Below are 27,926 nucleotides of genomic sequence, written 5' to 3'. Positions count from 1 at the left end.
ATGTAGTATTAGTATATTGTGTGTATTCTTCATTTGGTTTTCCGTTTGCCAAATTTCCTTACAACCCTTGCCTGAGACTGACTAACTCAGCCTTGTTGTGGAAAAAAGCATATAAAAATTCCTGGTATCATTGATCATTGATGGGATTCAAACTTAGGCATTTTCTACCTGCCGTGGGAGGATAGTGATTATAACCAGTGTGCCAAATTATTGCATTTCTTTACTACAAAGAAAAGAGAATAATAAAAAGAAAATAACTGTATTTTTACTGAGCAGCATTATTTAGATTAACATAGTAAAGTGTGTTATTCATTTGGCCTGTGTACATCATACCCTGTATTTCCTATATTTTTTTATTTATTTTCTTGCATCTTTGGATGCATCATCCTATTTTTCTGCAGAAGCTGTTCAATTTTGAATTGTTGGGCTATTGAAAATGCTGGTTATCCTAGTAGTGTTTCATTCAAAGATATGAGGCTCTAAGAAATGAGAAATTATCTTAATTTTAAGTCTTATCATAGTAAAATTCTGTTTTTTATTTATTTATAGCTAACAAGGCTAAAGTATATTATGGATTGTTGAAAGAGCCTGAATTACATATCCCAATAGAAGAAGAAGAGGAATCAGCTGAAGGAGATGATAAACCAAAGGTTTGCACTAATGGAATAATAAAATATTAAATATAATTTTAAATCAAAATATGATACAGGGAACCTTGATTATCTGTGCATATGATTATTGCTGTGGCTGTTGGTCTTTTATTGACTTGCCGTGAAAGGGCAAAACAATAGTGATTACAGTATTTAGTTGTATTTAAAAAATAAATATACTGTCGGTCCACTGTGCATTAACTTCCCCTCCCTGCACCATGCGTGATCATTTTCTTTGAAATGGCAGTAAAGTTTCACTTATTTTTAATCTGTACAGATATTTTGATTATAAAACAACAAATAAATGTGTAGTTTTATATTTAGAGAAATTTGGAACCAGTCTATGTGAAAACAGTTTCAATAGAGAAAAAATATGTATATTGTATTTCTTTTAGTTAATTTTATCATCTCTTCTTGTTTTAAAAAATGCAAAATTAAAAATTAAAATTTCTTTTGTATATATTTCTTGCACTGCTTCTATTTTTTTGTCTTGCACTGCATCTATTGGAATGAGCAGCAGCCTGGAAAATAAGATGCAGGATATTTCAGAGACTGCTGGAAATCATTGGGGTACAAGTAAACATATGGGTTGTGTTAGGATAGCTAAGAAAAAGAACAGGTGCATGTATACTTGCGCGTACACCAATGCTAGGATTTTAGTAAATAAATTTGATGCATTTGAGGTATTGCTCAAAACATCACAGGCATGTATTGTTGGGATTTCAGAGATGTGGTGTCACACAGATATAAGGAGTGCAGAACTGGAATTTGGGGAGTACAATGTCTACAGAAAGGATAGACAGAATACGAAGGGAGGAGGGGTTATGCTATTAGTTAAGAAACACATAAAATCTGAGGAAGTGAAGCCAGTCAACATCGCTGGACAGTGCAGTGTCGAGTCAATTTGGTGTGACATAAGCATTGGGAGATCAAAATTGAGAGTAGGAGTGTGCTATAGGCCTAATGACTCTGATGAGTATAATAAGAAACTGTACAGGGAAATAGAGTGGGCCAGTAAATCAGAGTCTTATAATGGGGGATTTTAATTTCCCAGATTGAATTTGGGGGCTGGTCACTCACACACTAGCAAGGCTTTTGTGGATTTATTGTTTTCTACATCAGCATGTTCGGGAGGCAACTAGAGGGAGTAATACTCTGGATTTGATTATCAGTAGTGATTCTTCATGCATTAAGAATCTGCAGATAAATGAACCACTAGGTGGTAGTGATCACAGTGTGCTGAAGTGGGATTTACTCAAAGAGGTAACTACCATTAGGGGTAAAGGGAAGGGTTATTGCTTTTGTAAAGGCGACTACGATGGACTGAGACAGTATTTAAATTCTATACAGTGGGACCAACTGATGATGTTACCAACAGCAAATTCAAAATGTGAAGCATTAAAAGAACTTATCTTGGAAGCTACTAGGCTTTACATACCAACTAAGAAATATTGTTCAAGGTTTAGGCCTAAATGGATGTCAGATGAACTAATGAGACATATGGCAGAGAAGAAAAATGCATGGGATACATACAAATTAACATGTGACACAGAAGCCTATGATAGATACAAGTTGATCTGTAACCAAGTTACAAAGGAGGTTAGGCAGGCGAAGGCAGATTACGAGAAATCTTTGGCAAGGGAGGCAAAGAAAAACAGCAAAGAATTCTTTACTTATGTAAACTCTAGAAGGAAGGGGATGAATCAGATTGGTCCACTTGATATCGATGGGTCAACTGTTGATGATCCTGCTCAGGTAGCTAACAAACTAAATGAATATTTTGCATCGACATTCACACATGAGGAGTTATTCAGCAAGGGGAATGCCAGAGGTGTATTCAACTCTGGCAGTAAGCTAGAGAATCTTGTAATAACTGGGAGTAAAGTGGAGGAGAAATTGTTGAAGATAAACACAAGAAAGGCACCTGGGGTGGATGGGATCTATCCAGTTATATTAAAGGAGGCAGCAAAGGAAATAAGCAAATCCTTAGCCATAATTATGAGAGCTTCCTTGGACTCAGGGGAGGTACCCATGGACTGGAGATGTGCAAATTTGACCCCAATTCACAAAGGAGGATCAAAGGCTGACACAAGTAATTATAGACCTGTGAGTTTAACTTCTGTTCCCAGAAAATTAATGGAGGCACTAGTTAAAGAAGCAATGCAGAATCATCTAGACAAGACTTCAGTTATAGCTCAGACACAGCATGGTTTTGTTAAGGGGAAGTCTTGCCTGACCAATTTGATTGGATACTATGATGCAGTCACAAAAGAACTGGATGCAGGTAATAACTTAATGTTATTAGTGGAGTCCCTCAGGGTTCAGTATTGGGTCCATTATTGTTTTCTGTATTTATAAATGATATTGATGATGCTATATCAAGCTTAATGTCCAAGTTTGCAGATGATAGGTTGGCAGGGTTGTCAAGGACACTACTGACACTATGTTGCTGCAACAGGATCTGGAAAGGTTCAGCAGATGGGCTGAGAGGTGGCAAATGAAGTTTAACATTGACAAATGTAAAGTACTACATATGGGGAAACAGCAACCCCAGAGCAACGTATCAACTCTGTGGTACTACACTGACAGTGGTAGAGAATGAAAGGGACCTGGGGTGGTTGTGCAGGCAGATATGAAGTTCTCTGAGCAGTGCAGACGGGCTGCAAGAGTAGCTCATGGTGTATTGTCAATGATATTTAGGAATTTTTCTAGCAGGGATAAGCAGGTGATTATTCCCTTGTATAAGGCAATGGTCAGGCCACACCTAGAGTACTGTATACAGGTCTGGAGGCCTCATTTCAAGAAGGATGTAGAGATGCTGGAACGAGTACAGAGAAGGGCAACAAGATTAGTGAATGGAACAAAGGGGTGCTCTTACGAAGAAAGGCTTAAGTTTTGCAAATTACAGTGTCTGAAGACTAGGCACCAGCGAGGTGATCTGATAGAGGTGTATAAATCCTTGAATGGTTTTAGCATGCTCAATGCTGATGGAATTCTTCCTCTTGCTCAGAATAGTCACCTGAGAGGGCATAAATTCAAATTGAGGAAAGACAGATGTAGGATAGAAGTGCGGAAATTTGCCTTTAGCCAGCACGTGGTTGGTGTGTGGAACAGACTTCCATCCCTTGTTGTGGAAGTTGATAGCCTAAATAAGTTTGTAAGGCTCAGCTGGACAGGTATGTTGAATGAACAGAGGGGTGAAGTGGAAGTGGTTATTTTTTATTTTATTTTTTTTTTTGGCTGATGCTGCATAAGCTTTCTTTCTTGCATCAAATGCCTCTACTAATGCTAATATACAATACTTTACATACAAACTGTGCATTTCCTGTTAAAAAGATGGTCTTTTTTGATTAATTTTCATTCTGCTCCCTGTCACTGGCATTGTATTGAACTTCTGCTGTATCTATAAAATCATAATGTAAAAATTAAAATTAGTTTTAAATTAATTTTTATGTTCTAACAAACCAAATACTGTTGATTTTTTTATCAACTGGCTCATCTACAATTCTTGATATCCACTACTCTATCTCAAAAACTAGTTGCCACCTGCATAATCTAGTAATGTATATATAATGATATATGGTGCAGTATCTCAAAACACTGTCAAAAAAACTTTTTTTTTTTTTTTTTTTTTTTTTTTAATATTTAATTTGAAAATTCTGGATGAATACATCATTTCATTTGAATTTAGTACTAGACTTTTTCTTTGGAAATCACCAATCATAAAATTGATTGGTGATGTTCTTTGCTACTACTTTGCCAGGCTGCTAAATTTTGGATACTAGAGTATCCAAAATTTTGGATGTGATATGAAAATGTACATCATGCAGTACTGTGAGAATTTTTGGTACGATAATACAAGTTATAAGAAGTGAACAAATTTAAGTCTTTAAAATTATTGGAGTAGATTATAGGTGAGCCTCTACCGAATGAATGAAAGTCACATACATACAGTGGAAGTTTAGGCTAAGCTACTTTCTGGAAGCTGGCATTTATGGAGAATTGTTCAACATTCACTGTTGTAAGTTAACTTTTATTTTTACCTGCTTGAATATTGTTTGTCTTCTTTTTACTTAATGACTTTTAGAGAATAAGTAACCTGGTGCTGGTCATCTGATAGGTGACCCCTGAAAATAATGATCCTGTGCTAACCTTTAATCAGTGATTAAAAGTCATAATTTTTTATATCTTCCTAAATGTAGTCATACCTCTTATAGCAATAGTTTTTGAATCAATAAAAATTTCAAGACCCTGTCAGGTGACTCACCACAGCTGGCAACTGTTTGTATGTTAGATCACCTTTTAGCTTCTGTCGGAAGTAAGTGCAGTATTGGATAGGCACCATTGGCATGAAGTTTCAAATCACATGTAGTAGTGGCATGTGATGCAAGAAAGCAGTGTATGAGCTTATGCAGTATCAGCCAAAAAAAAATCATACAACCATTCCCTCTAAATGTTTGTCCAGTTCCTCCTTAAATTTATTTAACTTATCAACTTCCACAACGACAGATGGAAGTTTGTTCCAGCAATTAACCACCCGCTGGTTAATTGCTGCACATCTATTCTACATCTGTCTTTCCTTAATTTGAATTTATGCTCCCTTAGGTTCGTAATCTGAACAAGTGGAAGGATCCCATCAGAATTCACCGTGCTCAACCCATTCAAGGCCTTATACACCTCAGTCAGATCGCTGTGCAGGTGCCTAGTCTCCAGCCATTGCAATTTGCAAAACTTAAGCTTCTCTTGGTAAGAGGATCTCTTCATTCCCCTCACCAATCTTGTTGCCCTTCTCTGTACGCGCTCAAGCAAATCTACATACTTCCTAAAATGAGGCCTCCAGACCTGTATGCAGTACTCAAGGTGTGGCCTGACCATTGCCTTATACAGAAGGACAATCACCTCCTTTTCCCTACTAGCAAAATTCCTATATATCATTGACAAAACCCCATGACCTGCCCTGGCATGTCATGGGGTTTTGTGAGCAATGCTGCCTGTCTGCATTGCTCAGAAAACTTCATATCTGACTGCACAATTACTCCCAGGTCTTTCATTTTCTACCACCTTAAGTATAGTATCACACAGTTGGTATGTTTCTCTGGGGTTACTTCTACCCATATGCAGTACTTTGCATTTGTCAAGGTTGCCATCACTGTCATTAACAACCCTGCCAACCTTTGTATCATCTGCAAACTTCAACACTAAGCCTGATATACCTTCATCAATATCATGGATAAATATACAAAACAACAGTGGACCCAACACCGAACCCTGTGGGACTCCGCTAATAACATTAGTCTATGAAGAGCAGCACCCATTGATTACCACCCTCTGTCTTCTCCCACTCAACCATCCTTTTATCCATTGTAGGAATTTACCCTTAATACCATTCTGCTCCAATTCGTACAGTAGTCTTCCATGCACAACAGTGTCAAATGCACTATAAACATGTTTGTTTATAGTGCAAAGTTACTTGTTTTTCCTTTGCTACTATACTAGGTATAAACATCTTATACTAAAAAAGTTTTGTACTAATTTTTTATAACGATTTGTTATTATTTTCATAAATAAAAGCAATAACATGAAATGTGACATTCACTCAAGATGTGCACTTCAAATTTGGAAAAATTTGAAAATGGAATCAAATACTTATGTTGTTTAAAAGTATTTGTTATACATAATAAGCAAAAAAACTACACTTGTACATGTTTAAAATTTTGTGCTTAATGGCAGTTAAAACTGGAAAATGGAAGAGTTAAGAGGTAATGGGTATATTTTGTCTAAAACTTTTTTCAGTTTTCAGCAAATTTTTTTTTTTAAATAAAAGACATAAAAACATAGCAATTTTTAAATATTTAATATTTTTATTGAAAGATAAAAAGCTACTTTAAGTATTGTAATCTGTTACAAGAGGATGAAATATTGATGTTGTTGAAGAATTCAAAACAACTCAAATTTTTTCCAGATATTTAAAAGAAAGTTGACTACTTGGCAGGTGACCCACCATTATGTTTTTTACAGTTAAGGGTGTTGCCAGCACCATAAGAGTGTAATACAAGGTGCCACTGCATTTTGTTAAGGACATAATCAGTTTTTGATAGTTTATTTTTTTGTCTGATATAATGCCCACATCTTTGTCTACTAACTGGATATAGACATTCTTAACTATTAATTCAAGGTAATTCAATCTACAATACCGTTTAGCATTATTATTATTTTTTTTTTTTTTCATTTTTAGCAGCACTGGTTAAGCTTATCATTAATCAGAGCTTGAGATCATCTTCAAAATATATGCAGTTAGTAGGGTTAAAGATTTGGGAGAATAATAGACGAATAAAGTATGTGTACATAATAGGTGAAAATTGAAGTACCTACCTTAAGGTACACAAAACATTTTATGTGGTTACTATTATAAAGCATTTCCACTTAAAATATTTGATGTTGTCTTGATAGTAAAAGTATAACGTCTATTTAAAAGCTTCTTCTGTAATGCAATTATTTTTATTATTTATTTATAATTTTTTGTGCTAAAAATGTATGAACAATGGATGAACAAAAGCCAGCAAAACCAAGAAAGCATTTACAATTATTTTTTGAATTGAGGCAGAGTTCTTAGAAATGCCCAAACAAATGAAAAAGGAGAAGTGTTACCTTTTGTCCCACAGTAACCCTGCTTCATTGTGGAGTAGAGTTAGTCAGACAATTTGTTTATATTGTAAAATGAAATGAAACAGATCTGCTTATGAACATTTATTTAATGTTTCATTATGTTTCATTATGTTTCAAAATATTATCTGTTTCTGAAGTAAATAAAAATTCCAAGAAACATTTCTTCAGTAACTGCTTTATATATCCAATAGTTAATATAATAAGCTACATCTGTTTTTGCATTATTTTTCAATGAAATCAAAACATTTCAGTATGGAAGAATTTTTTTTTTAAATTTGATAGTGACAGAATATTATGCAAACTTTCATTTTTTTATACACAGAAAAAAAAGCCAAAAAAAGATCCTGTGCTTTCAAAGAAATCTAGGAGTGATCCTAATGCACCTCCAAATAATAGAATTCCCCTTCCTGAATTGTAAGTACTCATTTCATGATATGCATCACCCAGTATTGATTAATGTCTGCATATGTACTATTCATTAACTTGTTAAAATCAAAACAGTAGGTTATGAATTATTGTCAGCACATGGAAAGGGAATAACTTATTTTAAATGCCATTGTCTTTTTTTTCATATAGGGAACTTATTTTAACAAAATCTTTCATTGCAAAAACATTATTAAAATGTGTCATATCTTGTTTTGGATGTGTACAGTACCAGATCTGTTATCCTTGGGACTAGTGACTTAGCAAGAGAAATTAGAACACATACAAAATAAATAATTAAAAATCTTCTTATATTAAGATTTACTGTATCTAAAAAGTTATTAATAAAAACAAATTTTAATACCACTGTAATTAAATTATCTGACTAAACAGAAAAAAAAAAAAAAAAAATACATAATTTTAAAAATTGTGTGGATAAGTGTTAAATAGTATATAATAAAATATACTAGAACCTATATATAAGCAAAATAAATTTATAAAATATGCTCTTAAAATAAAAATACCAGAACCTCAGTATGGGGGGTTTGAAATTTTGCCCTCTTAAATATCATATTTTTTTAAAACAAAGTATTTCAATATGATTTCAAAGCTTTTGATTCCATTGCAATATGTGAACAACTTGATAATACCCATGTTATAGCCTGAAATAAAATTTTAAATATATAAATGAAGAAAACTTTCCTTTTAAGGAATGCTGTGTAGAAAAGCGGTTAAAGAAAACAAAAAGTAAAAAATCACTGATCTAAAAACTGTATACCCACCAGTTGATTAAACAAGTCATAAACCAGTTGCTCTTTTTTCATTCCCTATGTGGTAAGGTAGAAAAACAAAGTTAATGTTGTTGTTGTTGTTAAGGGAGTTTAATGGCACATAAGCTACTATGGCTATAATGTGCCTAACAAAGTTAAATTTCATTCTTATGTATGATTTTTGTTCACCCTTTATTATTAATTTGAAATCATCTTTTTGTCCGATCTGTTAAAGACAGAAGTTACCAATGGAATTAAAATGCCAGTTGTGTTAACTGCTGAGAGCAGTCATATATATATATATATATTCAGTTTTTTTTTCTAAATTTAGAAATAGAATATTTAATTGAGCATTTAATTTACTTATTTTAATTAAAATACAAAAAAAAAAAATACAACAAGTGCCAGTTATAGTGATCATGTTTGCAAATTGAACTTTGATTCAAATAAGCGAAAATCGACAAATATTATCCAGAGGCTATAAAAATAAAGATATAAAGCACAAATTTGGACTTCATTGCCAAAGGTTTAATACCAATTAAATGATATGTGAAAATCGGAAGAAGATTCCGATTTTTACGTTCTGAACAAAATAAAAATAAATTTATCAACAGGTTAGCAAAATAAAAATAAATTTATACTTATGTACATATTAATTAAATGTAACCCTTTGTAATACGATTATAATTTAAAATAGTCACTTATTTTAGATTGCTTTAAATTATCACTGCAAAGTCTATTTATAGATTTTTCAATATTGTATAACAGTCTATATTCACGATCACTTGTACCAGTTTCTTCCAATGTCTTCTCAGGATGGTTATAGCTTCACGAGTTTGCCGTTTTATAACAGGAATTCGTTCGGGTTCATCTTCATTTTCCTCCTCCTTGGCGAAATTATCAGTAACAGACTGAGCAATTTCTTCATCTGTTAAAGCTGTAGTAACTTGTAGGTCACCATCTATGTACACCCAATCATTAAACTCCTGTTCACCCATGTCTTCAGGCTTTTCAACGTGATCAGTATTGTGACTTAGTTGCCCATCATAAATAATTAATCCACATTTTTTGAAACAGTTGCTAATGCAGGTTTTGGAAACTTCATTCCAGGCACTCATTGTCATATGAAGTGCATCTAGAAATCTGCTTTGCAATATCGGATGATGTTCCCAAACCTTCGTCTATAGATTGGATGATTCTTTGCCTCGTATCCGATCTATAAAAGGTCTTAAAAGTTTTTATTATTCCCTGGTCGAGAGGTTGAATCCGTGATGTGGTATTTAAAGGTAGAAAAACTAATTTAATGTTTTTGAAAGTCAACTTTGGATGAGCTGGGCAGCTGTCCAAAACAAATGCAATTTTTTTGTTTTTCTTATCCAATTTCAAATCCCATTTACGAAGATAATCTTCAAATAAAGCTGTCATCCAAGCATTGGTATTATTGGCATATTCAACAGGCAGCTGTTTTACTCCTTTAAAACATCTAGGTGATTTACTCTTGCCTGTAACTAACAGCTTCATCTTGATTGTTCCTGTAATGTTTCATGTTAAAAGAACTGTAATCCTGTCCTTGATCTTCTTTCCTGCAGACGCAGAGGAATTTTTAAAAACCATGCAGTGGTCTGGGGGGTAGCCCTGTAGTACAACCCTGTTTCCGTGCCCACCAAATACGGAGGATGCGGAAATGTCAGGGAATGACCACCGCATATCCCTGGAGCAATATGGCCTTAGTTGCTAATGTTCCTAAAAACCAAATAACAAACAACAACCCTGTTTCATCTCTATTAAAAATGTCTTCAGAATTAAGTCCTTAACACAGTTTTCCAAGAGGATTTCATCCAGGTGTCAGCTGCAGAACCATCGGAATCCTGTTTTCTCCGTGAAATTTTTCATAAACAATATCATGTCTCTCCTTCCATCTTGTCAGCTATCCATCCATTGCTTTAAACTCTTCATGTAGTTTTTCAGCAAAATCATTACCTCTTTGAAGAAGAATGCTACGAGTGATTAGCGCATTAAATGAGCTTGCCTGTTTGAACCAAAAGAACAGCTTCATCTACTGTTTGGTATATCCCTTCACGCTTCCTTTTTCTGGTTTCGCTAATCACATTAGTGTTTAATGTGTGATGTGATTTTAACAGTTTTGATAAAGATGACTGAGGCACTCCTGATTGTACTGCCACTTCCCTTTGAGACATATTGCGTAAGTTTAATTTATCGTACATTTCTGTAATTTGTAACTTATCTTTTTCACTCTAATTCACTCTTTCTGTTCACTGACTTTTTTTGGTAGTAAAATTTAAAACACACAGTAAAAAAGATAAGCCTCAATCAATAACAAAGCACACGGCACACACAAATTGGAACTAACACGACACACGCAAGTGAGATGAAGTTTAGATATAGAAATGAAGAGCAGATTTCAGCAAAGAGGAAACACATTTCACTATAATAACGTGAAAACACAGAAATCCAGCTATCGGTATTATCACAAACGAATAAGATCGAGTTTACTACCTGTTTATTGCACTAACAGAAAAGCCCAATAAACTGGAAACTGCAAATTGTTTTTATTGTTTTATGGTTGTGACCTCTATAAATGTGCTTTAGAAAAATATCACAGAGGTGTTCATAATTGATTCTTATAACTGAAAATGTGATTCTGATAAATATTGAAAGTGTAGTGCATTTTATTGATTTGGATCGGTTCTTTGAGATTTGATTTTATTGAGTGGCTGATTCTAATAACCAGTGATCACCATAACTGGCGCTTATTGTATATAAACTAATTATGAATTAAAATATATTGTTGAATAGTAATTGTTTTTTTTTTTTTTTTTTTAGGCGAGATGCTGATAAATTAGATAAAGTGAATGCCATAAGAGAAGCATCAAAAAGAATAAAGTTGGGTGCAGATTGCTTACCATCTATATGTTTTTATACATTTCTCAATTCACATCAAAAGTAAGTAGATAAAATGGTAAGGAAGCATATTATCCCATAGAATTTAGTTACGTAAGAGTTATTTAAATAAAGAATTGAAAAAGAGGGTAATCACATTGTTGGCTTTATTTCACAAAAAGGTGCTCATGTAATTCTGGAAAGAATTTATATTAAAGTTTTATTAATTCTGTTATTATAGTAATGTATGTAAATTTAACACGTTAATTGTCCATTTTCTAGTGTAACATGTACAGAGATTTCAGAAGATTCAAGTTTGTTGAGTGCTGGGTTTGCAGACTCCATTATTAGGATCTGGAGCTTAGCCACAAATAAATTAAAGGGAATGAAGCCAGCTGCAGAATTGGACCAGATTGATAAGGAAGCAGGTGTGTACTTTTGTTTTTGTATGAGCCTGTTGTATCAACTATTGCATTTTCTATTAGTTCTTGTTTTTTCCAAGACAAACTCCATAAGTTACTCTAGATACATTAGACCAGTGCTTGTGAACCAGTGCCACATACTACATATGCATAGGAAAATATATAGGCATGTAGCCACCCATAAACAGTACAGTTAAAAAAAAAACATTTTTAATGAGAAGGTCAGTTTTTTTTAGTCTGTCCCACATCCAGCATTGAAAAATTATGCAGCAAAGTTTTTATTATAAACTAAGTCTCAGTAAAAACAATTTACTAATTTTTTTTCCCACCTCCTGTAGCACTCAGTAATGTTTATTTCAGCCTATTTTGCCAAAGACTAGCAAAAGTTTGCTATCACTTCATCAGACAAAATGGTCACATCTTAGCAGCTCAGCAATAAACATTAATATGATATTATAGAGCAGTGGTTCCGAAACTTTGAAAGCTCAAGGACCCCTTCTATAAAGGAAATATTTTGGCGGACCCCTTATTTTTAGCTGTTAGTTTGTAGTCAGTAATTAATAAAGTACAGTAATAATAAGCAACTTTTTTTTCTTTAAAAATCATTTTTATTATAAAACAATTACATTTATGTATACAATAATTATGTATTTCAGTAACTGTGCAATGGATGGTGTTGTTTCTTTGCCACAAGATTTGCAATGTTAGGTTCAGTATTTGAAGTGTTGATTCTCAAGTCATGTTCCACATTCAGTTGGTTTCATTGTTTATTTTTTATATATAGCAACAAGCCCACTCACAAAGGTAAGTTGTACAAAAGGGAAATAATTTCTGAAGGGCTTTATCTGATAATTCTGGATAAATATTTTGGACTGATAACCAAAAATTAGTGAGACTGTTTTGTTTGAAAACAATTCTTAAGGAACTGTCACAGGATAGCTCTGTAAGTTTATCCTGTTTGGAAATTGTCAAATTGTTGATTTCGTGAATATTTTCACAACTAAATGGGTCCCTAATCCAGCTTTTATTAGATTCTGGTTGAGGCAAGTAATGTCTGAAAGTTTCTTTTAAATTTTTCAAGTGTATGGTAAAAATTTCAATTATATTTTCATGCACTTTTTCTACGGAGTTTTGTATAAAATGAAATAGAGTTGGAAAGGAATCAAAAACATTCTTTTTAAGTCTATTCTCCTACAATTCTATTTTTTTGATTATGGCCTCTATTTTATCTTCAACTTTAAAAACATCTATAGTCGTTCCTTGCAAACCTAAATTTAGTTCATTTAAGTAACAAAAAATATCAGCTAAATATGCAACCTTCACTAGCCAAGAGAAGTCATTAAAACACTCTTTCAAAGGGTAATTTTTTTTTTTTATCAATTAAAAATACTCTTATTTCATCACGAAGTTTAAAAATGCGATTCAAAACCTTCCCGCAAGGTTTTGAATTGCAACCAACAAACTTCAGTATGTAGTAGTAGTTGTTTATGATGACTTCCCATTTCATTACATAAAACTTGAAAAATTCTACTATTTAGTGGGCAAGCCTTAATAAAATTTGCTACAGATATAGCTTCATCCAATGTTTTTAAATCTGTCAGTATTTTTCTGGCAGCAAGTGATTCACGATGGATGCAACAGTGTGTCCAGATTGCATTTGGTGCTTCATTTTGAATTAAACTAAACGTCCTACTTACTTTTCCAGTCATACTCGAGCGCCATCTGTACTAATGCCAACACATTTTTACCAATTTAGTTCATTCATTTTTATGAAATCATTTAAACAAGTGAAAAGTGCTTGCCCTGTAGTGAGAGTTTGAAGAGCTTTACTACAAAACAAATCTTCATGAAATTTACTGTCATATTCGTATCGAATGAAGGCAAGTAAATTAGCATTGTTGGAAATATCCGTACTTTATCAAGTTGCAGTGAAAAATACTGACTCTTTCTTTCGCACACGTTCAATCAGTTGATCTACAATATTGTTAGAGACATTTCCGTGATTCGATCACTAATTGTAGTGTCTGGTAACAAAATTAATTTAAATCTTTTGCGGCTCTATCTCCCACTATTCGTGTAACCATTATCTTTGTGGCAGGTAGAATTAACTTGCAATTGTATGAGGTTTTCCTGATTTTGCTATTAAGAAAGAGACCTCATATGATGCGGTAATGGCCTGTTGATTGTTGCTACTAGTCACGGTTTTTCCTATGAGTTTCTGAGTTGCTTGTAATTCTTTTAATTTCATTTGAAAAAAATCAATTGATTTATTGGCGTATTGTTTGTTTTGTGTCCAGGTGGTGCCTAAGCTTTGCTGGTTTCATGGCTTCGTTTGATAATATGTCAAAACATATGACACATAAAGGATTATCAACATTGTCAACAAGTACTTGTAAACCCAAATGTTAAATATTCTACAGAGTACTTGCGTGTCTTCTTTAAAGTTTCTGAAGTTGAACAAGGCGTGCCGCCATCATCAGATAACTGAATTATTTCCGCGTTTACATTTTACTGATGTACTACTCTTTAACCAACGATCTATTTCCTGGAATAATAAATGTAATTTAAATACTAATAAAATATCAATAAAAATTGCATATAAGTTTCAAACAACACTGTTCAACTTACTTCAATTTTTCAACAGAACTTTCGCGATGTAAGGAACAGACAAGCTATTCATGGCCACAAAATCAGGCAACTGACAGTGAGTTCTGTCACCACCGATGGGGACATGCAGAACTGGCGAAGGGCGAGAATCTCTTGCTTCTGTGCATGCTCAGAGCAGAGAGTGGTAAAATGCGAGTTTCCCAGAATAACTCTTATTGTAGAGATCAGCTCATGGTTATCTTAATCTGATAGCAGAACTGCCTGGAACTGCTGCAATGCCAGTGTGAACAACTGCTAGAAAGAAAGAATCGCAACTAAGAGCACAAGACAACTAACAAATTCAGGGAAGTAATTTAATTTTTCACCTGCGGACCCCCCGAGTATGATCTCGCGGACCACAGTTTCGGAACCACTGTTGTAGAGGGTTCAGTTTTGAGAAAAACATGACGGATAGACAGGCAGATGTACAGAAAAAAATGTGGGAGCAAGGAATTCCAAAAGAAACTTAGATTGTATTATATTGGTATAGGATTTTAGGCCCAAACAAATTGTTAATAGCTTTGGAACAGTTCTTGGTGGGTCAGTAGCAATTCATTTCGAGGATCAGGATATTGCAGTGTTATTAAGCCTGTACTTTGAGAAAATTTTCAATGGCTTGACAAATCTTTCTTAGAAAGATTTGTCAAGAGCTAAATAAGCTAAATATAAAATTTCATTAAACTCCATCAATTGGGAGTTACATTATTACATGTGAATGGACGGTCAGATGGATAGACTGACATGAAGACAATAGGCTCTTTATGCATATATGTTGATTCTCCTAAAGGATATATTTTTAATTTTTGAATTCCTTTCAATATAAAACAAATATGCTTGAATATGTAGAGAAGGTTATGAAGGGTGAAATTATAATCTTCCAAGCAGAGTGAAAACAGAAAATTAGTCAACCAGAAATATTTAATGTACTATTAAAATTAAGTTGCTTGTAATTGCCACTTCATGGGTCATCACGTCATACCACTTTCAATTAGCAATATTTTGGAGCTGATAGGTGTGCTTATAGGTCAAAAATATTTCCAGTTTTGGGATAGGTTTTGTTTCTAAGCAAGTGTTCTGAGCATGCTCATTATTTCCTCTTAATGGTCAAATTTAAAGCCTGTTCCATTGGTTTCCCCCACCCCTCAAGTTATAGTATGCTATGTTGATTTCTGGTGATATAGACCTCTTTCCCCAAAAGAGTTTTACTGCCATGTTTATGCCAATGTAAAAAATGACAATAAATTAGGTGCATACCAAAATAAAGATGGCAATAAATGAGATATATGCTAACATAAAGGAGGCATACATTTCTTTCAAGATGGAACTAGAACAGAACAGTCACGCTCCCTTGGTGGATATGTGTGTCAATGATAATTTCCACATATTTTTTGTTTAATTGTAATATGGATAATCTTGTTTTGTAAACTCTAATCATGATAAATTATTTTTTCATAACAAAGAGTAAGTCTGTTTCATTTAAATTAAATCTTTCATTCTGCAGATTTAATTCATGACTGGCTTTGCCGTATTGGTACTGATGGGACATTTATTCATCTTTTGAACAGCCAGCACCATCATTAAAACATTGTGATGTAATCATTTCATTGACTCAAATTAATAGCATAGCTTAATTTGCTGTACTCACCTTTTTATATAATCTGCAATTGACGTGTTGAGATAGGATAAAGATGGTAGTTGAGTTTAAAAATTGGAATTAATATGGATACGTTTAAATTTTGGAAACGGAGTTTAAAATATTCCCAAGGAAATAGAGGTGCACGTCTTCATCCTTGGTTGTCATGAATTAAAAGTTGGAATGATAAAGCTAGGAAAGTTAAACTGAGGAGTTTAACTTTTAACAGTTTAACTTTCCTAGCTTTATCATTTCAACTTTTAAGTCATGACAACCAAGGATGAAGACGTGCACTTCTATTTCCTTGAGCATATTTTAAACTCCGTTTCCAAAATTTAAACGTATCCATATTAATTCCAATTTTTAAACTCAACTACCATTTTTATCCTATCTCAACACGTCAATTGCAGATTATATAAAAAGGTGAGTACCGCAAATTAAGCTATGCTATTAATTTGAGTCAATTTAAATCGGTACTTTAAGAATTCTACAATTTATCTAAGTAATCATTTCATTTATTCTTTTGAAAGGAGTTGTCTTTTATTTTGTAGTGTAACATAGGAACAACTCATTATGTTGATCCCTATAAGGTAACATGGCCATCATACATAACTTGTGTGTGTTAGAAAGGCCATTTATTGATGATTTAGGCATTGCACCATCATGGATATCTGTGATGACCACAAACACACTAAAGTTGCATTTATTTTTCATAAGGTGAGAGTTGTCCACAGACAAAAGTGACAGCATTAATCCATCATATTGTGAGGTTGTTACACTGATCTGCCTCAGTGTTACACTTCAAAATGTCTGAGAGCAGTTTTTGAATATGTATATTAGGTGCATTGGCATATATGTTGTAATGGGTCGGTTTTCACCCACCCATGACTATCTGTATGTAATAACTCTACTCATAGTGGATGAATTTTCACGAAATTGTATATTTGGGATTTTTGAAAAGATTTGTTGAGCCATCCCAATTTCATTAAAATTGTACTAATAGATATCCAACATATTTCTTTGTCTGTCTGCCCATTTGTGATAACTGAGCTTGGCAGATGAAATTTTATATCTTGCTCTTTTAGAATGATTTGTCAAGTCTTTCTAAATTTCATTAAAATCAGACCAATAGAAATCTGGTAGTTATTGCTTTTTTCTCTATATACATTACCATATTTTCTTTATTTTTATAGGTTGGAAGTCTTGTAATATATAATACATTAGTTGCTTACAAAAATAACTTTATAAGCTTTTACTCTTCTCTCAAGAACATTGTATTTTTATTCAGCATTTGAAAAAAGCAAATTTAAACATGGGCATAAACTTTTGTTGTTGGGAATAATTTACCATGTTTGTTTACCCTTTCTGATTGTGTGCTTTAAGGAGAAGCAAAGTGTTATATGTGAGGCGCTACCAAAAAGTTTGTATTTATAAACAAAAGTGTTGGTTTAAGTTATGCTTTCTTCATAACTTTTGCAACCTGTCTCTTTTGAAATAGTCCCCTGGGCATACTTGGTCAATATACTAGGCCCTGTGATTATGCTATTGTTCGAAGCATGCCTGATTCATTTGAATAATACCATCGTGTGTGTCCTTCAGTTTTTGGTGTATCTCCATTACAGTACAAAAACTCTTGCTCTCGCTCTTGCTTCAGTTTCAAAGGAAACTAGGAGAAATAACAAGGAGTATGGTTGGAGGCGTATGGTTATTTTGCCGTAAACTGTTGGACAGGCAGGTTTTATGTAAGCACCTCTGAATATTTAACACTACCTAAACATTGATTTTGATCAAGCATATTCTCCAAAGGATGTTCATAACATATTAAGTTTCTGAAACTGCTTTACCAAGCTTAAAATAAAATTATGTAAATTCATTTTAAATTGCTTTTAAAAAAAAGTCACAGAGCACATCCATTTCTTCATTAAGCCTTTTCACATACGTGATTAACTCAACATAAAATAGTGTTTGAGGGGAAACTACCATGAAAGTATACTCTAATTATCTAGCTAAAAAAATTTATACTATTATAGATAGTATGTTATGTGGACATTCTTTTAACTTTCATGAAACGGTTTTATTAATCAGTCAGCTGTGATCTTTTGGAAACTTGCAGTTTGAAAGCATATTTGGGAGTACTGAGAAAGGGAAATACATGAAACAAAAAAAAAAAAAAAAAAAGCATATATTTTGACAGAATTTATTTTTAAGTTTAAATTAGTAGTATAATTAGTCAGTATATGTGATTTCAATTATGCATAACTGATTCTGGTTAATATAGTAAAGGTACTGATCTGCCAACAGAGTATAGGATTAAAAAAATTTTATGCTGAAGTTTGACTAATTATATAATCCATATGAAGTAATACTATTTCTTTTAATAAGCATTTACCTGCACCAGAGTATAAATATTGTTATATGCTGCCCTGATGCAATTAAATGCTTATGTGGAATTATAAATGTTAAGGAAAAGCACCTGAAATACTTTGTTTGCTTTTAGATGATGTACTATATAGAATGATGGATGACAGAAATGCCAAAGATGTCAAGGTTCTTATGGGTCACAATGGTCCAGTGTATGCTACAAGTTTTAGTCCTGATCGCAATCTATTGCTCTCTTGTTCAGATGATGCAACAGGTAATTAAATAAATTATGTACCATATCTTTTGCCAACTATGATTATTTATATTATGAATTTCTTTGAAAAATGCAGTAACTTATCCTTTTCGTAGATAAATCACATGTCATAAGTGTTTTGGCATTTGATTTTATATATATATATTTTTTTTTTCTGGATTATAGATAAACTATCACCACAGCCTATTGTATTTGAACCAGGATTTTTTTTTTTTTTTTTAACCCTCACAACCATGGCTTGCTCTGCTCATTGCTTGTGCCACACTCCATGTTAATATAATCAGTTTGACAATTGACACTCATCTGGAGAGGTCTGGGTTCGGATTCTGTTAGACTGGAAAAAGTTTTTAAGTTCCCTTCAATTAAAGCAAAGCTGTAGGTAGATGATTTCAAGCAGAGGGTTGCATAGAGTTGTAAACTAGTATAACATATGAACTGGTGCACCATGACCAGAGTAGCCAATGTGCCAAAATCCTCCAAAACATCCAACTAATCATTTTTGTGCCAGATTCAAATTGTAGTGCTATATTATTAAACTTTCTTTTGTTCCACTTCCTATCTTTCCAATATTTTTTAATAATTCATCACTTTTCTGTCCAGTTAGCATCCTACAGATAAAGCATGTATATAATTTGGAATAAATTTATTGATTTATTTAATATATATGTTATATGCATTTATTGGTATTATTATATGTTTTGAGTTTTATATATATACTTGTACTTTTTTTTTTTTTCAGTTCGTTTGTGGAGTCTTCAGACATGGACAAATGTTGTATGCTACAAAGGACATTGCTTTCCTGTTTGGGATGTGAAGTTTAGGTAGGTGATATTTGTTTCATCTCATTACTATGTAAGTCAATCTTTGAAGCACTAAAAGTAGTCTGAAAGTTTAAGGTTGTCTTACATGTCAAGTATAGAATTCTAAACTTGAATTAGAGGCACATGCTTAGGGTTAGAAGACCTGAATTATTACCAATATATTACAATTTATTACATGCACTGGTGTTCAGAGAAAGTGCACGATCCCTTAAAATTGTAATTGTTGTCAGAATAATGTAAGTATATGGCAATATTTCTTACAGATTGCATCAGATAAGATTGACACGCATAGGTGATGATGTAATATTTTTAACTGTTACTTTCAGCTATATAAGCACGCTCTGCAAGAGTTGCAGTCAGGATGGTGAGTTACGTGCAGTTGACGCCACGAAGAAAGAGTGGTATTGTTGCTTTACGTGAGGAAGGATGTTCTTCCTGTCATATTGCTTATAGAGTGCTTTGTAATCAGTCGACAGTGAGTTGATTTCTTTCCAAACTCAAGAATACTGGTTCTGCTGATAGGAAAAAAAGGAACCAGATGCAAACGAGTCTCTATGCCAAAACAGGACAGCATTTTGAAGCACTTATGCCTTAAAAACCGTAAAGCTTCTTTGTCTGAGCTGAAAAAAGAGAGTGGGGAGAACATACCCATTCTCTTTTTTCAGTGGTAGCAAGTGCAGTAACAGTCAGAAGACACCTCTTCAAAAATGGACTTGTAGCCCGTCATCCTAAGAAGAAAGCCCTCCTCACACAAAAAATGAAAAAGGGCCCGATTAATTTGGTGTAAGGAGCATGTCAAATGGACCCCCTGAGCAGTGGAAGTCAGTTATTTTCTCGTATGAGAAGAAACTCACTCTGCATGGCTCTGATGGAAGACAATGATTCGCCTTAGATACAGTGAAGAATACCATCTAGACTGTATGGTCTACAATGTCATTTGGCTATGGGTGCATTTCGTATCACTTAGTAGGTCACCTGCAGTTTATAAAAGGTTCCATAAACGCCAATGGATACCTGGCTATATTGGAAGGCAAATTGCTGCCAACCATTAGAGACCATTTCAACCTGCCAAGTAACTGCATCTTTCAAGATGACTCTGCTCCTTGTCATCGGGTGAAAAGTGTAAGTAGGCACTTCTGTAGTTACTTTATCTCCATTTCTGGAAGAATGGTCCATTATAACTTTTAGCTGGCCAGGAAACAGCCTGGACCTGAATCCTATAGAGAACTGTTGTCATCGTGTGGAATCTGCAGGTGCCAGAAAGAAACCAAAGACCCTTCAAAAACTTCAGGAAGCCATAATTCATGTTTGCAACCACGAACTATCAGTTTATTATCTTTAGAAATTGATCTTGTCAATGCCTTGACGGTGTGCTGCTGTCATCAGGGCCAGAGGTGGTTCAGCTAAATATTAGTTTGCACCTGGTGAACTTTTCATTGTGTTTTCCATTTAAGATGATAAACTGAAGCAAATTGAGGGCTTCTCATAACATTTCTGCCATAATTGTCGTGTTTACCAAAACTGTTGTATAACGGTTGCAAATACTCATTTTGGAATATTTGAATATTTTGAGAGCACCTGTGAAATATTACTTAGCTTTACCTTAACTATTAATAAAATCTTGTTTATATTTCTATTTGCAATGCTTGTTATTAATGTAACACACACCATGAAAAAGGTTTAGAAATGTGAAATTCCTAGGTGATGCACTTTCTTTGAACACCAGTGTATGTATATTTTTACACAAATGGAGATGTTTCTCACCTTTTAAAACTCAATCATTTGTTCATCTTCAGCATCAAGTGAAAACAGTCATTCATGGAATTTGTTTGGCAGTTGTTTTCAGGTTTACTTTTGAGTTTCAGAGAGTAAACTTTCGAGATAAAAAAAAAAAACAAACAAAAAAAAAAACATGCTTCCATATTGAGGCACAAGTTACTCAGCCAAAAGTCTTTCTAAAACAAGAACCTTATCTAAAATGGCATAATCCCTTCAATCCTTTTGTGTTTAGCATTTTAAAGTCCAACACAGACGCTCAATTCATCACGGACGAATATTCTTGTGCTGCTAATGTCGTCAAATATGTGAACAAGACCAGTCGAGGGATTAGCAATTTACAACATGAAATTATGAATGTGCATCCCGAGTTTGACATCGTTGAAATTACAAGAAAATTAAGCATTAACATGTTCAACTCTGTCGAAATTATTAGTCAAGAGGCTGCTTGGTATTTGCTTCGTCAACCGATGTCCGAGAGTTCAGTTGTAACTTATAACTACTGTGTGGCCTATTGAGCGACAGCGTAATAGAAAATGGAACAAGAAAACATGGATGACGACATTTGGAAAGACAATTGGTTTGATAAGTATGAGAAAAGACCTCCAGAACTAGAAAATGTTACTTTAGTTGACTTTGTCAATTATACTTGCACCTTGGGACGTCAACATTGACTTTGTCAATATCCAAGAATACTTTCATATTGAAATTATGATATGGTCAACAATTTGAATGAAAATAAAAACGAGAGATGATTACTCTTCATTTACCTTTTTGAAGTGAAGAAGAGGAAATACTTTCTGAAATGAAATTCCTCCCTTTGTATGATGAACACGTTATTTTAGAACGTCATAAAAATTATTAATCTGATTTAGATATTCACAAAACTATGGAAATATGTCATACTGACATAGAATCCGATGCGGCCATCGTCAGTGATTTAAAACTTTGCAATGTTGATTCGTGAAGATGCTGATCCATTTAAAGATTGCCCCAGGCAGTGAAATGAATTCTGATCTTCGACTAGCAATTCTAAATCAGCTTGGTGCAATAGCAAAGAAACGAGAAAATTTAATGCCAAACGATCAGTTTTGGGATTTAATGTGAAAAGCTAATTTAAAACAGGAAGGAATTTTATATCATGTCATTTATACTTTATTTCAACCTAATCGTCAGCGTATCCAAATATTCCTTACTGGCCCTGCTGACTGTGGCAAGATGTTTGTGATTCGATTATTGATGGAAGTTTATAATCATTTTTCTAGCACCGATAATTTCTGTAATGGTTATATAACTTATGTTTCTACTGGAAAAGCTGCTGTAGCTATTAATGGCACTACCCTGCCCACCGCATTGAAAATTTTGAAATCGAAGAATTTACCTCTGTCTTATGAAGTTGCTCAATAATATTATACTCTTTTCAAATATGTATGAGTTTTAATTATCGATGAAGTTAGTATGATTGGAGCTGAACTTTTATTTCAGATAGATGTTCGTTCGGCTGCAACAAATTACAGGCTGTGTGGATCATAATTTCGATGGATTAGACTTTTTTTTTTTTTTTTTTGATTGGTTATTTGTGACAACTGCCCTCCGCAAAAGCAACGCCTATTTATCAGCAGATTAAGCGACGCGTTGCAGGCCCCAATTTTTGGTGTGGATTAAAATATTACAAATTCAATGAAGTGATGAGACAGTCTAATTCAGAATTCTTGAGACCGTTGACTAAAATCAGACTGTGTTCAGTTAACTGACAATGAATAGAAACTTATTGAGTTGAGATTTGTGAATCAAGAAGAAGCGAACAATTTGTGTTCTGACGGTATTCATTTATATTTGAAAGATAAATATGTGAATTATTATAACAATTCTGTGTTAAATTCGTCATCTGATACTAATATGTTGATTGCTCAAGACTTATTTGTTGGGTGCAGAATGTGAGGCTCATGTGCAATAAATTACCTATTGAACCTAATTAAACTGTCGGAAAAAAAAAATGCTTTAAAATGTTAAACGTGTTCGAATCCTTTCATTCCTAAAACCCTTTAACCTCGTTCACATAAAAATTTATGTGAAAACAAGGATGTTTTCACATAAAATGAAACCTCTTTTGTGCGTACAGGGTACACATGCTGCATCTTTTTTTGTTTCAGCTTTACCCACATAGCCTTGATGCTGATAACTGTGATATGCACCCAATCTTTCATAATTATTTTTGTAACTGTTCATACTACTTTTTTTCAATTCTCTGTAAAGGCTTTTTTAACTGGGGACTGTAGTTAGACATACATTGCTAGATGCAGATGTTGGGTTTCAGAATCTCATTTTTCCTCCCATATAATGCAAAGAATACACACTATTTATAGCAGTTAGTGTAACATGTTTCATGGCACAGTTGCCTGGGGCATTTACCTTAATGAACAAGGTATAAGACAGTATTATCAATTTAGATTAGCTCATAGATAACAGTATCATTTCTGATTATGGCCATAAGTCCAAGTCTTGGTAACTGAAAGCCTGCATCTATCATTGGAGGAAATAGAGCAACCCCTACAATGGAAATTGAATGCAGAGATGTGTATACTTTTCAGATTATTTCAATGCCTGCATTGAAATGTTATAATGTTGCAATCTTTACTGTTATGAACAATTACCATAAATTCAAGTATTTTACTAGTATTTCATTACTCTAACACTGTTTAGTGAGAGCAGCAAGTATAGAATTTAATATTTAACTAGTTATCACATTCAACAATAATAGCACTTAAAGTTGCACTTAAATCTGAAAAGTGTTGTAATTTTTTTATTTTTGAAAATACATTAGATCATTGATTATCTGTCTTTTACGGTGGAAGGGGAGCTGACATATAATCAGTTTCATCATATATTGCAAAGCTACTATATGGTCATAGATAATGATTGTTAATCAGTTAACCAATAAGAGAGTTGCAGGAAAGTATTCTGTTCATAGTGCTGAAAGGCACCATTACCGTGTGACTGATTACTTATCTCAGCTGCCCAACAGCACTTGCTGTTGTCAGCAAGCATTGTTGGGAAAAGTTTACCTGCTGCCCACAGGTGAACTTTCCATGCTCGTGGCCAGAGTTGAACAGTACTATCATAGGCCTCCGTTTGGTCTGGAGCGGGAGTGCAATGGCACATGCTCTTTGAGTACACCCGGGTTCAAGCTCCTGACTGCTAAATATGGTCGATCTGCCAATCCACACTGGACCAATGTGGTAGATTATGGTCCATTTCCCTCATCATGAATTGAGGAGGCTTCCATCCTGCAGTGGGTTGATAATGGTTGCAGTTTACCTTTTTATCTTTGTCTTCCTTTTGATGTTTTAAATATATAAATTTTGTTTATACTCTGGGAAAGCTGCATAGGAGTTAATCATATCCATCCAGTCTTTATTAGAAATGGGATAATAAAAATGGAGTATTTCATTTTTCTAATAATTTTTTAAAATATAAATGTACCCAAAGCTAGGTGTGTGCTTTTCAAATAAGTGATACAGCTGTGATGCCTCTGAATTGATCAGCAGAAGATCTAAGTTGGATGTTCGTTTGCCAGATAAGCAGTGGTCTTGTCTGCTGTATTCTAATAAATATTTTCAGTTTTTTTCCTAAAATTAATTTAGCATTTCAAACAAAACGTATATATGTATTTTATCTTTTTTGTATTTACAGTCCACACGGCTATTATTTTGCAACATGCGGACAGGATAGAACAGCACGCTTGTGGGCTACTGATAATCACCAACCATTGAGGGTATTTGCAGGTCATGTATCAGATGTTGATGTAAGTTTTTTTGGATAAGTATTAATATTTTCAAATTTATTAAATTTCTTCTGTGTAAATTTAAATTCGTTAGCACAAATTATAAAGTATATCATTAATTGGATTACTATTAGTTTAGGCCTTTTTTATTTTGTAAAATATAAAATTCCAAAATGCCGAGGAAGTCCTTCCTTCCCTAAAAAGAGGGCGGGTATGTTCCTGAGGCGAGTTGTTCCTGAGGAAAAATTTTTTAGAAAATCATGGTGCCAAATCTTCAAGTTTCTTGGGTTTTTTTTTATAAAGTTTTAAGCAGTTAGTTTTGAGTGACTTTTTTTTTTTTTTTTTTTTTTTTTTGCTCTTGAACATTTATCAAGAATTATGGGTCTGAAAAGAAAACATTAAAAAATTAATAAATGCAGTAATATCTCTAACACATTACAGATACTTATGTTTTATGTAAAAAAATAAATATATTTGTCATAATGAAATTTATTTGGAAATCATACTGTTTCACCAACATATGCAGTGACTTTCGGGACACCCTGTATATAAAATCTTTTTTTTACAAGAAACTTAGTTTTTGACTTAATTCCATCTCCCTTAAAATTGGTGGGTGTTACAGCAATATGGTTACCATATTTGAATTCAGCATTGTCAAATCTAGATCACCCCAAATTTTTAACAGTGAGTGAAAAAAAAAAAAATTTTAGTCTTACCTTTTCTTCTCCCTCCCTGTTGATTAATTATTATGTTTAATTTATTATTTTTTGCTCAACAGTTTTGCCATGCTACTGGCATTAATTTTGATTTATATGTAATATCAGTTGTGTGTGTGTGTGTGTGTATGTACGTACTGCAGTGCACAGTGTATCCTGCAGAAAGAGAAAAGTAATATATAATATGATTTTTCTTCCTTTTCTTTGTTCCACAACCTATGGTGAATTTAAGCAGCTTACCTTTGCTGTTTTTTACATCATTAATAATTAACAAACCAACGCAGTTTCACACAGCTCCACTTTTCCCACTGTCAAGTTTCTTGAATAATCTAATATTTTCCCACACCAAATAGTGACTTATTTTGTGTTTTGAACACCATAATAATCTGAGCCACTTGCATTTTAGCTAGTATATATAAGGACAATACATAGGTCAGATATTTTGCTAAGCTGACTATAAGCATGAAAGATATCACCAGGAATATAAAATGGAAACTCCAATGCCATTTGGATGAGTGGCCACTTAGAAATTAATTTGATTCTTGATTGGTGTGCTGAATAACCAGCAAGCCACTGCATTTCAATAATACAGTGGTTTACTGGGTTCATTTTATTAAAACTAGCTGTAGGACTTTAAAATTAGCAGTGCCAGATAATGGATTGGCCATCTTGTAGTGTTATCCTTCTTAGTGTTATTTATCCTTCTTAGGTTATTTGCAAGAATTTTCTATGCCATAATATTTCCTGGTCAAGTAAGATTGAATGTAGAAGTAAATTCTTTGTCTAAAGGTAAAACAGTACAGTAACTGTGGTGGAATTGGTCCAATAACAGGCAAAAAAGTCTCTTCAATTTTTTTTTTTTTTTTTTTTTTTGTAGTAGGACATTTAAGAGGGTATTCTGCCCATGCCTCTGCTTGCCTTGGAACCTTTGATCCAATACAGTCAGGATGATACGCTTTGTGGATCTATATCAAATACAGGCAACCCCCGTATAACACATTACTTCAACAACATGGTTGATAAATTGCAGCAATCCTCGCACAACACTGTACTTATATAACACGGTTTTGCTGTAACATGGTTAGAGAATTGTGGCAAACCTTGCATAACAGGATATTTTAAGAGGGTATTCTGCCCATGCCTCTGCTTGCCTTGGAACCTTTGATCCAATACAGTCAGGATGATACGCTTTGTGGATCTATATCAAATACAGGCAACCCCCGTATAACACATTACTTCAACAACATGGTTGATAAATTGCAGCAATCCTCGCACAACACTGTACTTATATAACACGGTTTTGCTGTAACATGGTTAGAGAATTGTGGCAAACCTTGCATAACAGGATATTTTTGAGCTTTTGTGCAGGGAAGCCCTACTATTATGTTGGATGTAATTTTTCAACATTTCCATTCTTCTTTGTGGATCCCCACTGTTTGACTCCCTAGTCGTTATGCAAAAAAAAATTATTAGGAAGTCCTCATATTTTATTTTAGGAAATCCGCATTAGGTTCTGTGCTTGTTTGAGATCATTAAAAATTGTGACTTCGAAGCATGCAGCTCGTGACTTTTAAGGTTTTTGTAAGGTTATTTTGGTTTTTATTTGATTGTTTATAAATTTTTTCAGGCATGTATTACTAAACTTTGTTCTTAAGAACCGTATTGGAATAATTTCTTTGTTGTGAATTAAATTCCAGCCTGAAATTATACCTAAGAAAAGTAAAAAAAACACTGCTCAAAAGAAACTTTATTCCTCTGGAATCAAAGATACAAATATTGGGTTGTCTTAAAAAAGAGGGGAAAGGTATCATGTGTGCAAAAAGTTTAAATTTAAATGAAGCAACAATCCGGACCATAAAAAAAAAAAAAAAAAAAAAAATTAGAACTGTTGTTGATGAAGGATCTTTAATTTCCCCAAATACGATAGCTCGTTTCCAGTCGCCAGTAATTGAGAAAATGGGAAAAAAAGCACTCAGTATTTGGATTGATGATAGCAGTAAAAAATGGATCCCATTAGACTGCAATGCAGTTAAACAAAAGACAAATTTTATAACCATTTAAAAGAAAACGGAGAATCTTCTGT

General features: G+C 33.6%; 1 protein-coding gene across 1 annotated transcript in view; it reads left to right on the top strand.

Moving 5' to 3' along the window:
* Positions 1-27,926, top strand: part of Taf5 (TATA-box binding protein associated factor 5) — a 93,275-nt gene that overhangs the window by 35,206 nt on the left and 30,143 nt on the right. Inside the window, exons 8-14 of the mRNA XM_090388144.1 lie at positions 550-650; positions 7,639-7,730; positions 11,354-11,473; positions 11,693-11,838; positions 18,609-18,746; positions 19,486-19,567; positions 25,037-25,148. Coding sequence (XP_090244270.1) covers positions 550-650; positions 7,639-7,730; positions 11,354-11,473; positions 11,693-11,838; positions 18,609-18,746; positions 19,486-19,567; positions 25,037-25,148 — 791 coding nt within the window. The remainder of the gene's footprint in view (positions 1-549; positions 651-7,638; positions 7,731-11,353; positions 11,474-11,692; positions 11,839-18,608; positions 18,747-19,485; positions 19,568-25,036; positions 25,149-27,926) is intronic.

This window comes from Mastigoproctus giganteus, chromosome 13 (assembly GCF_048544385.1).
Source record: "Mastigoproctus giganteus isolate SK-2022 chromosome 13, ASM4854438v1, whole genome shotgun sequence".
Classification (NCBI taxonomy): domain Eukaryota; kingdom Metazoa; phylum Arthropoda; class Arachnida; order Uropygi; family Thelyphonidae; genus Mastigoproctus; species Mastigoproctus giganteus.
Note: the sequence above shows the minus strand (reverse complement) of the source record. Positions and strands in the feature narration are given on the sequence as shown.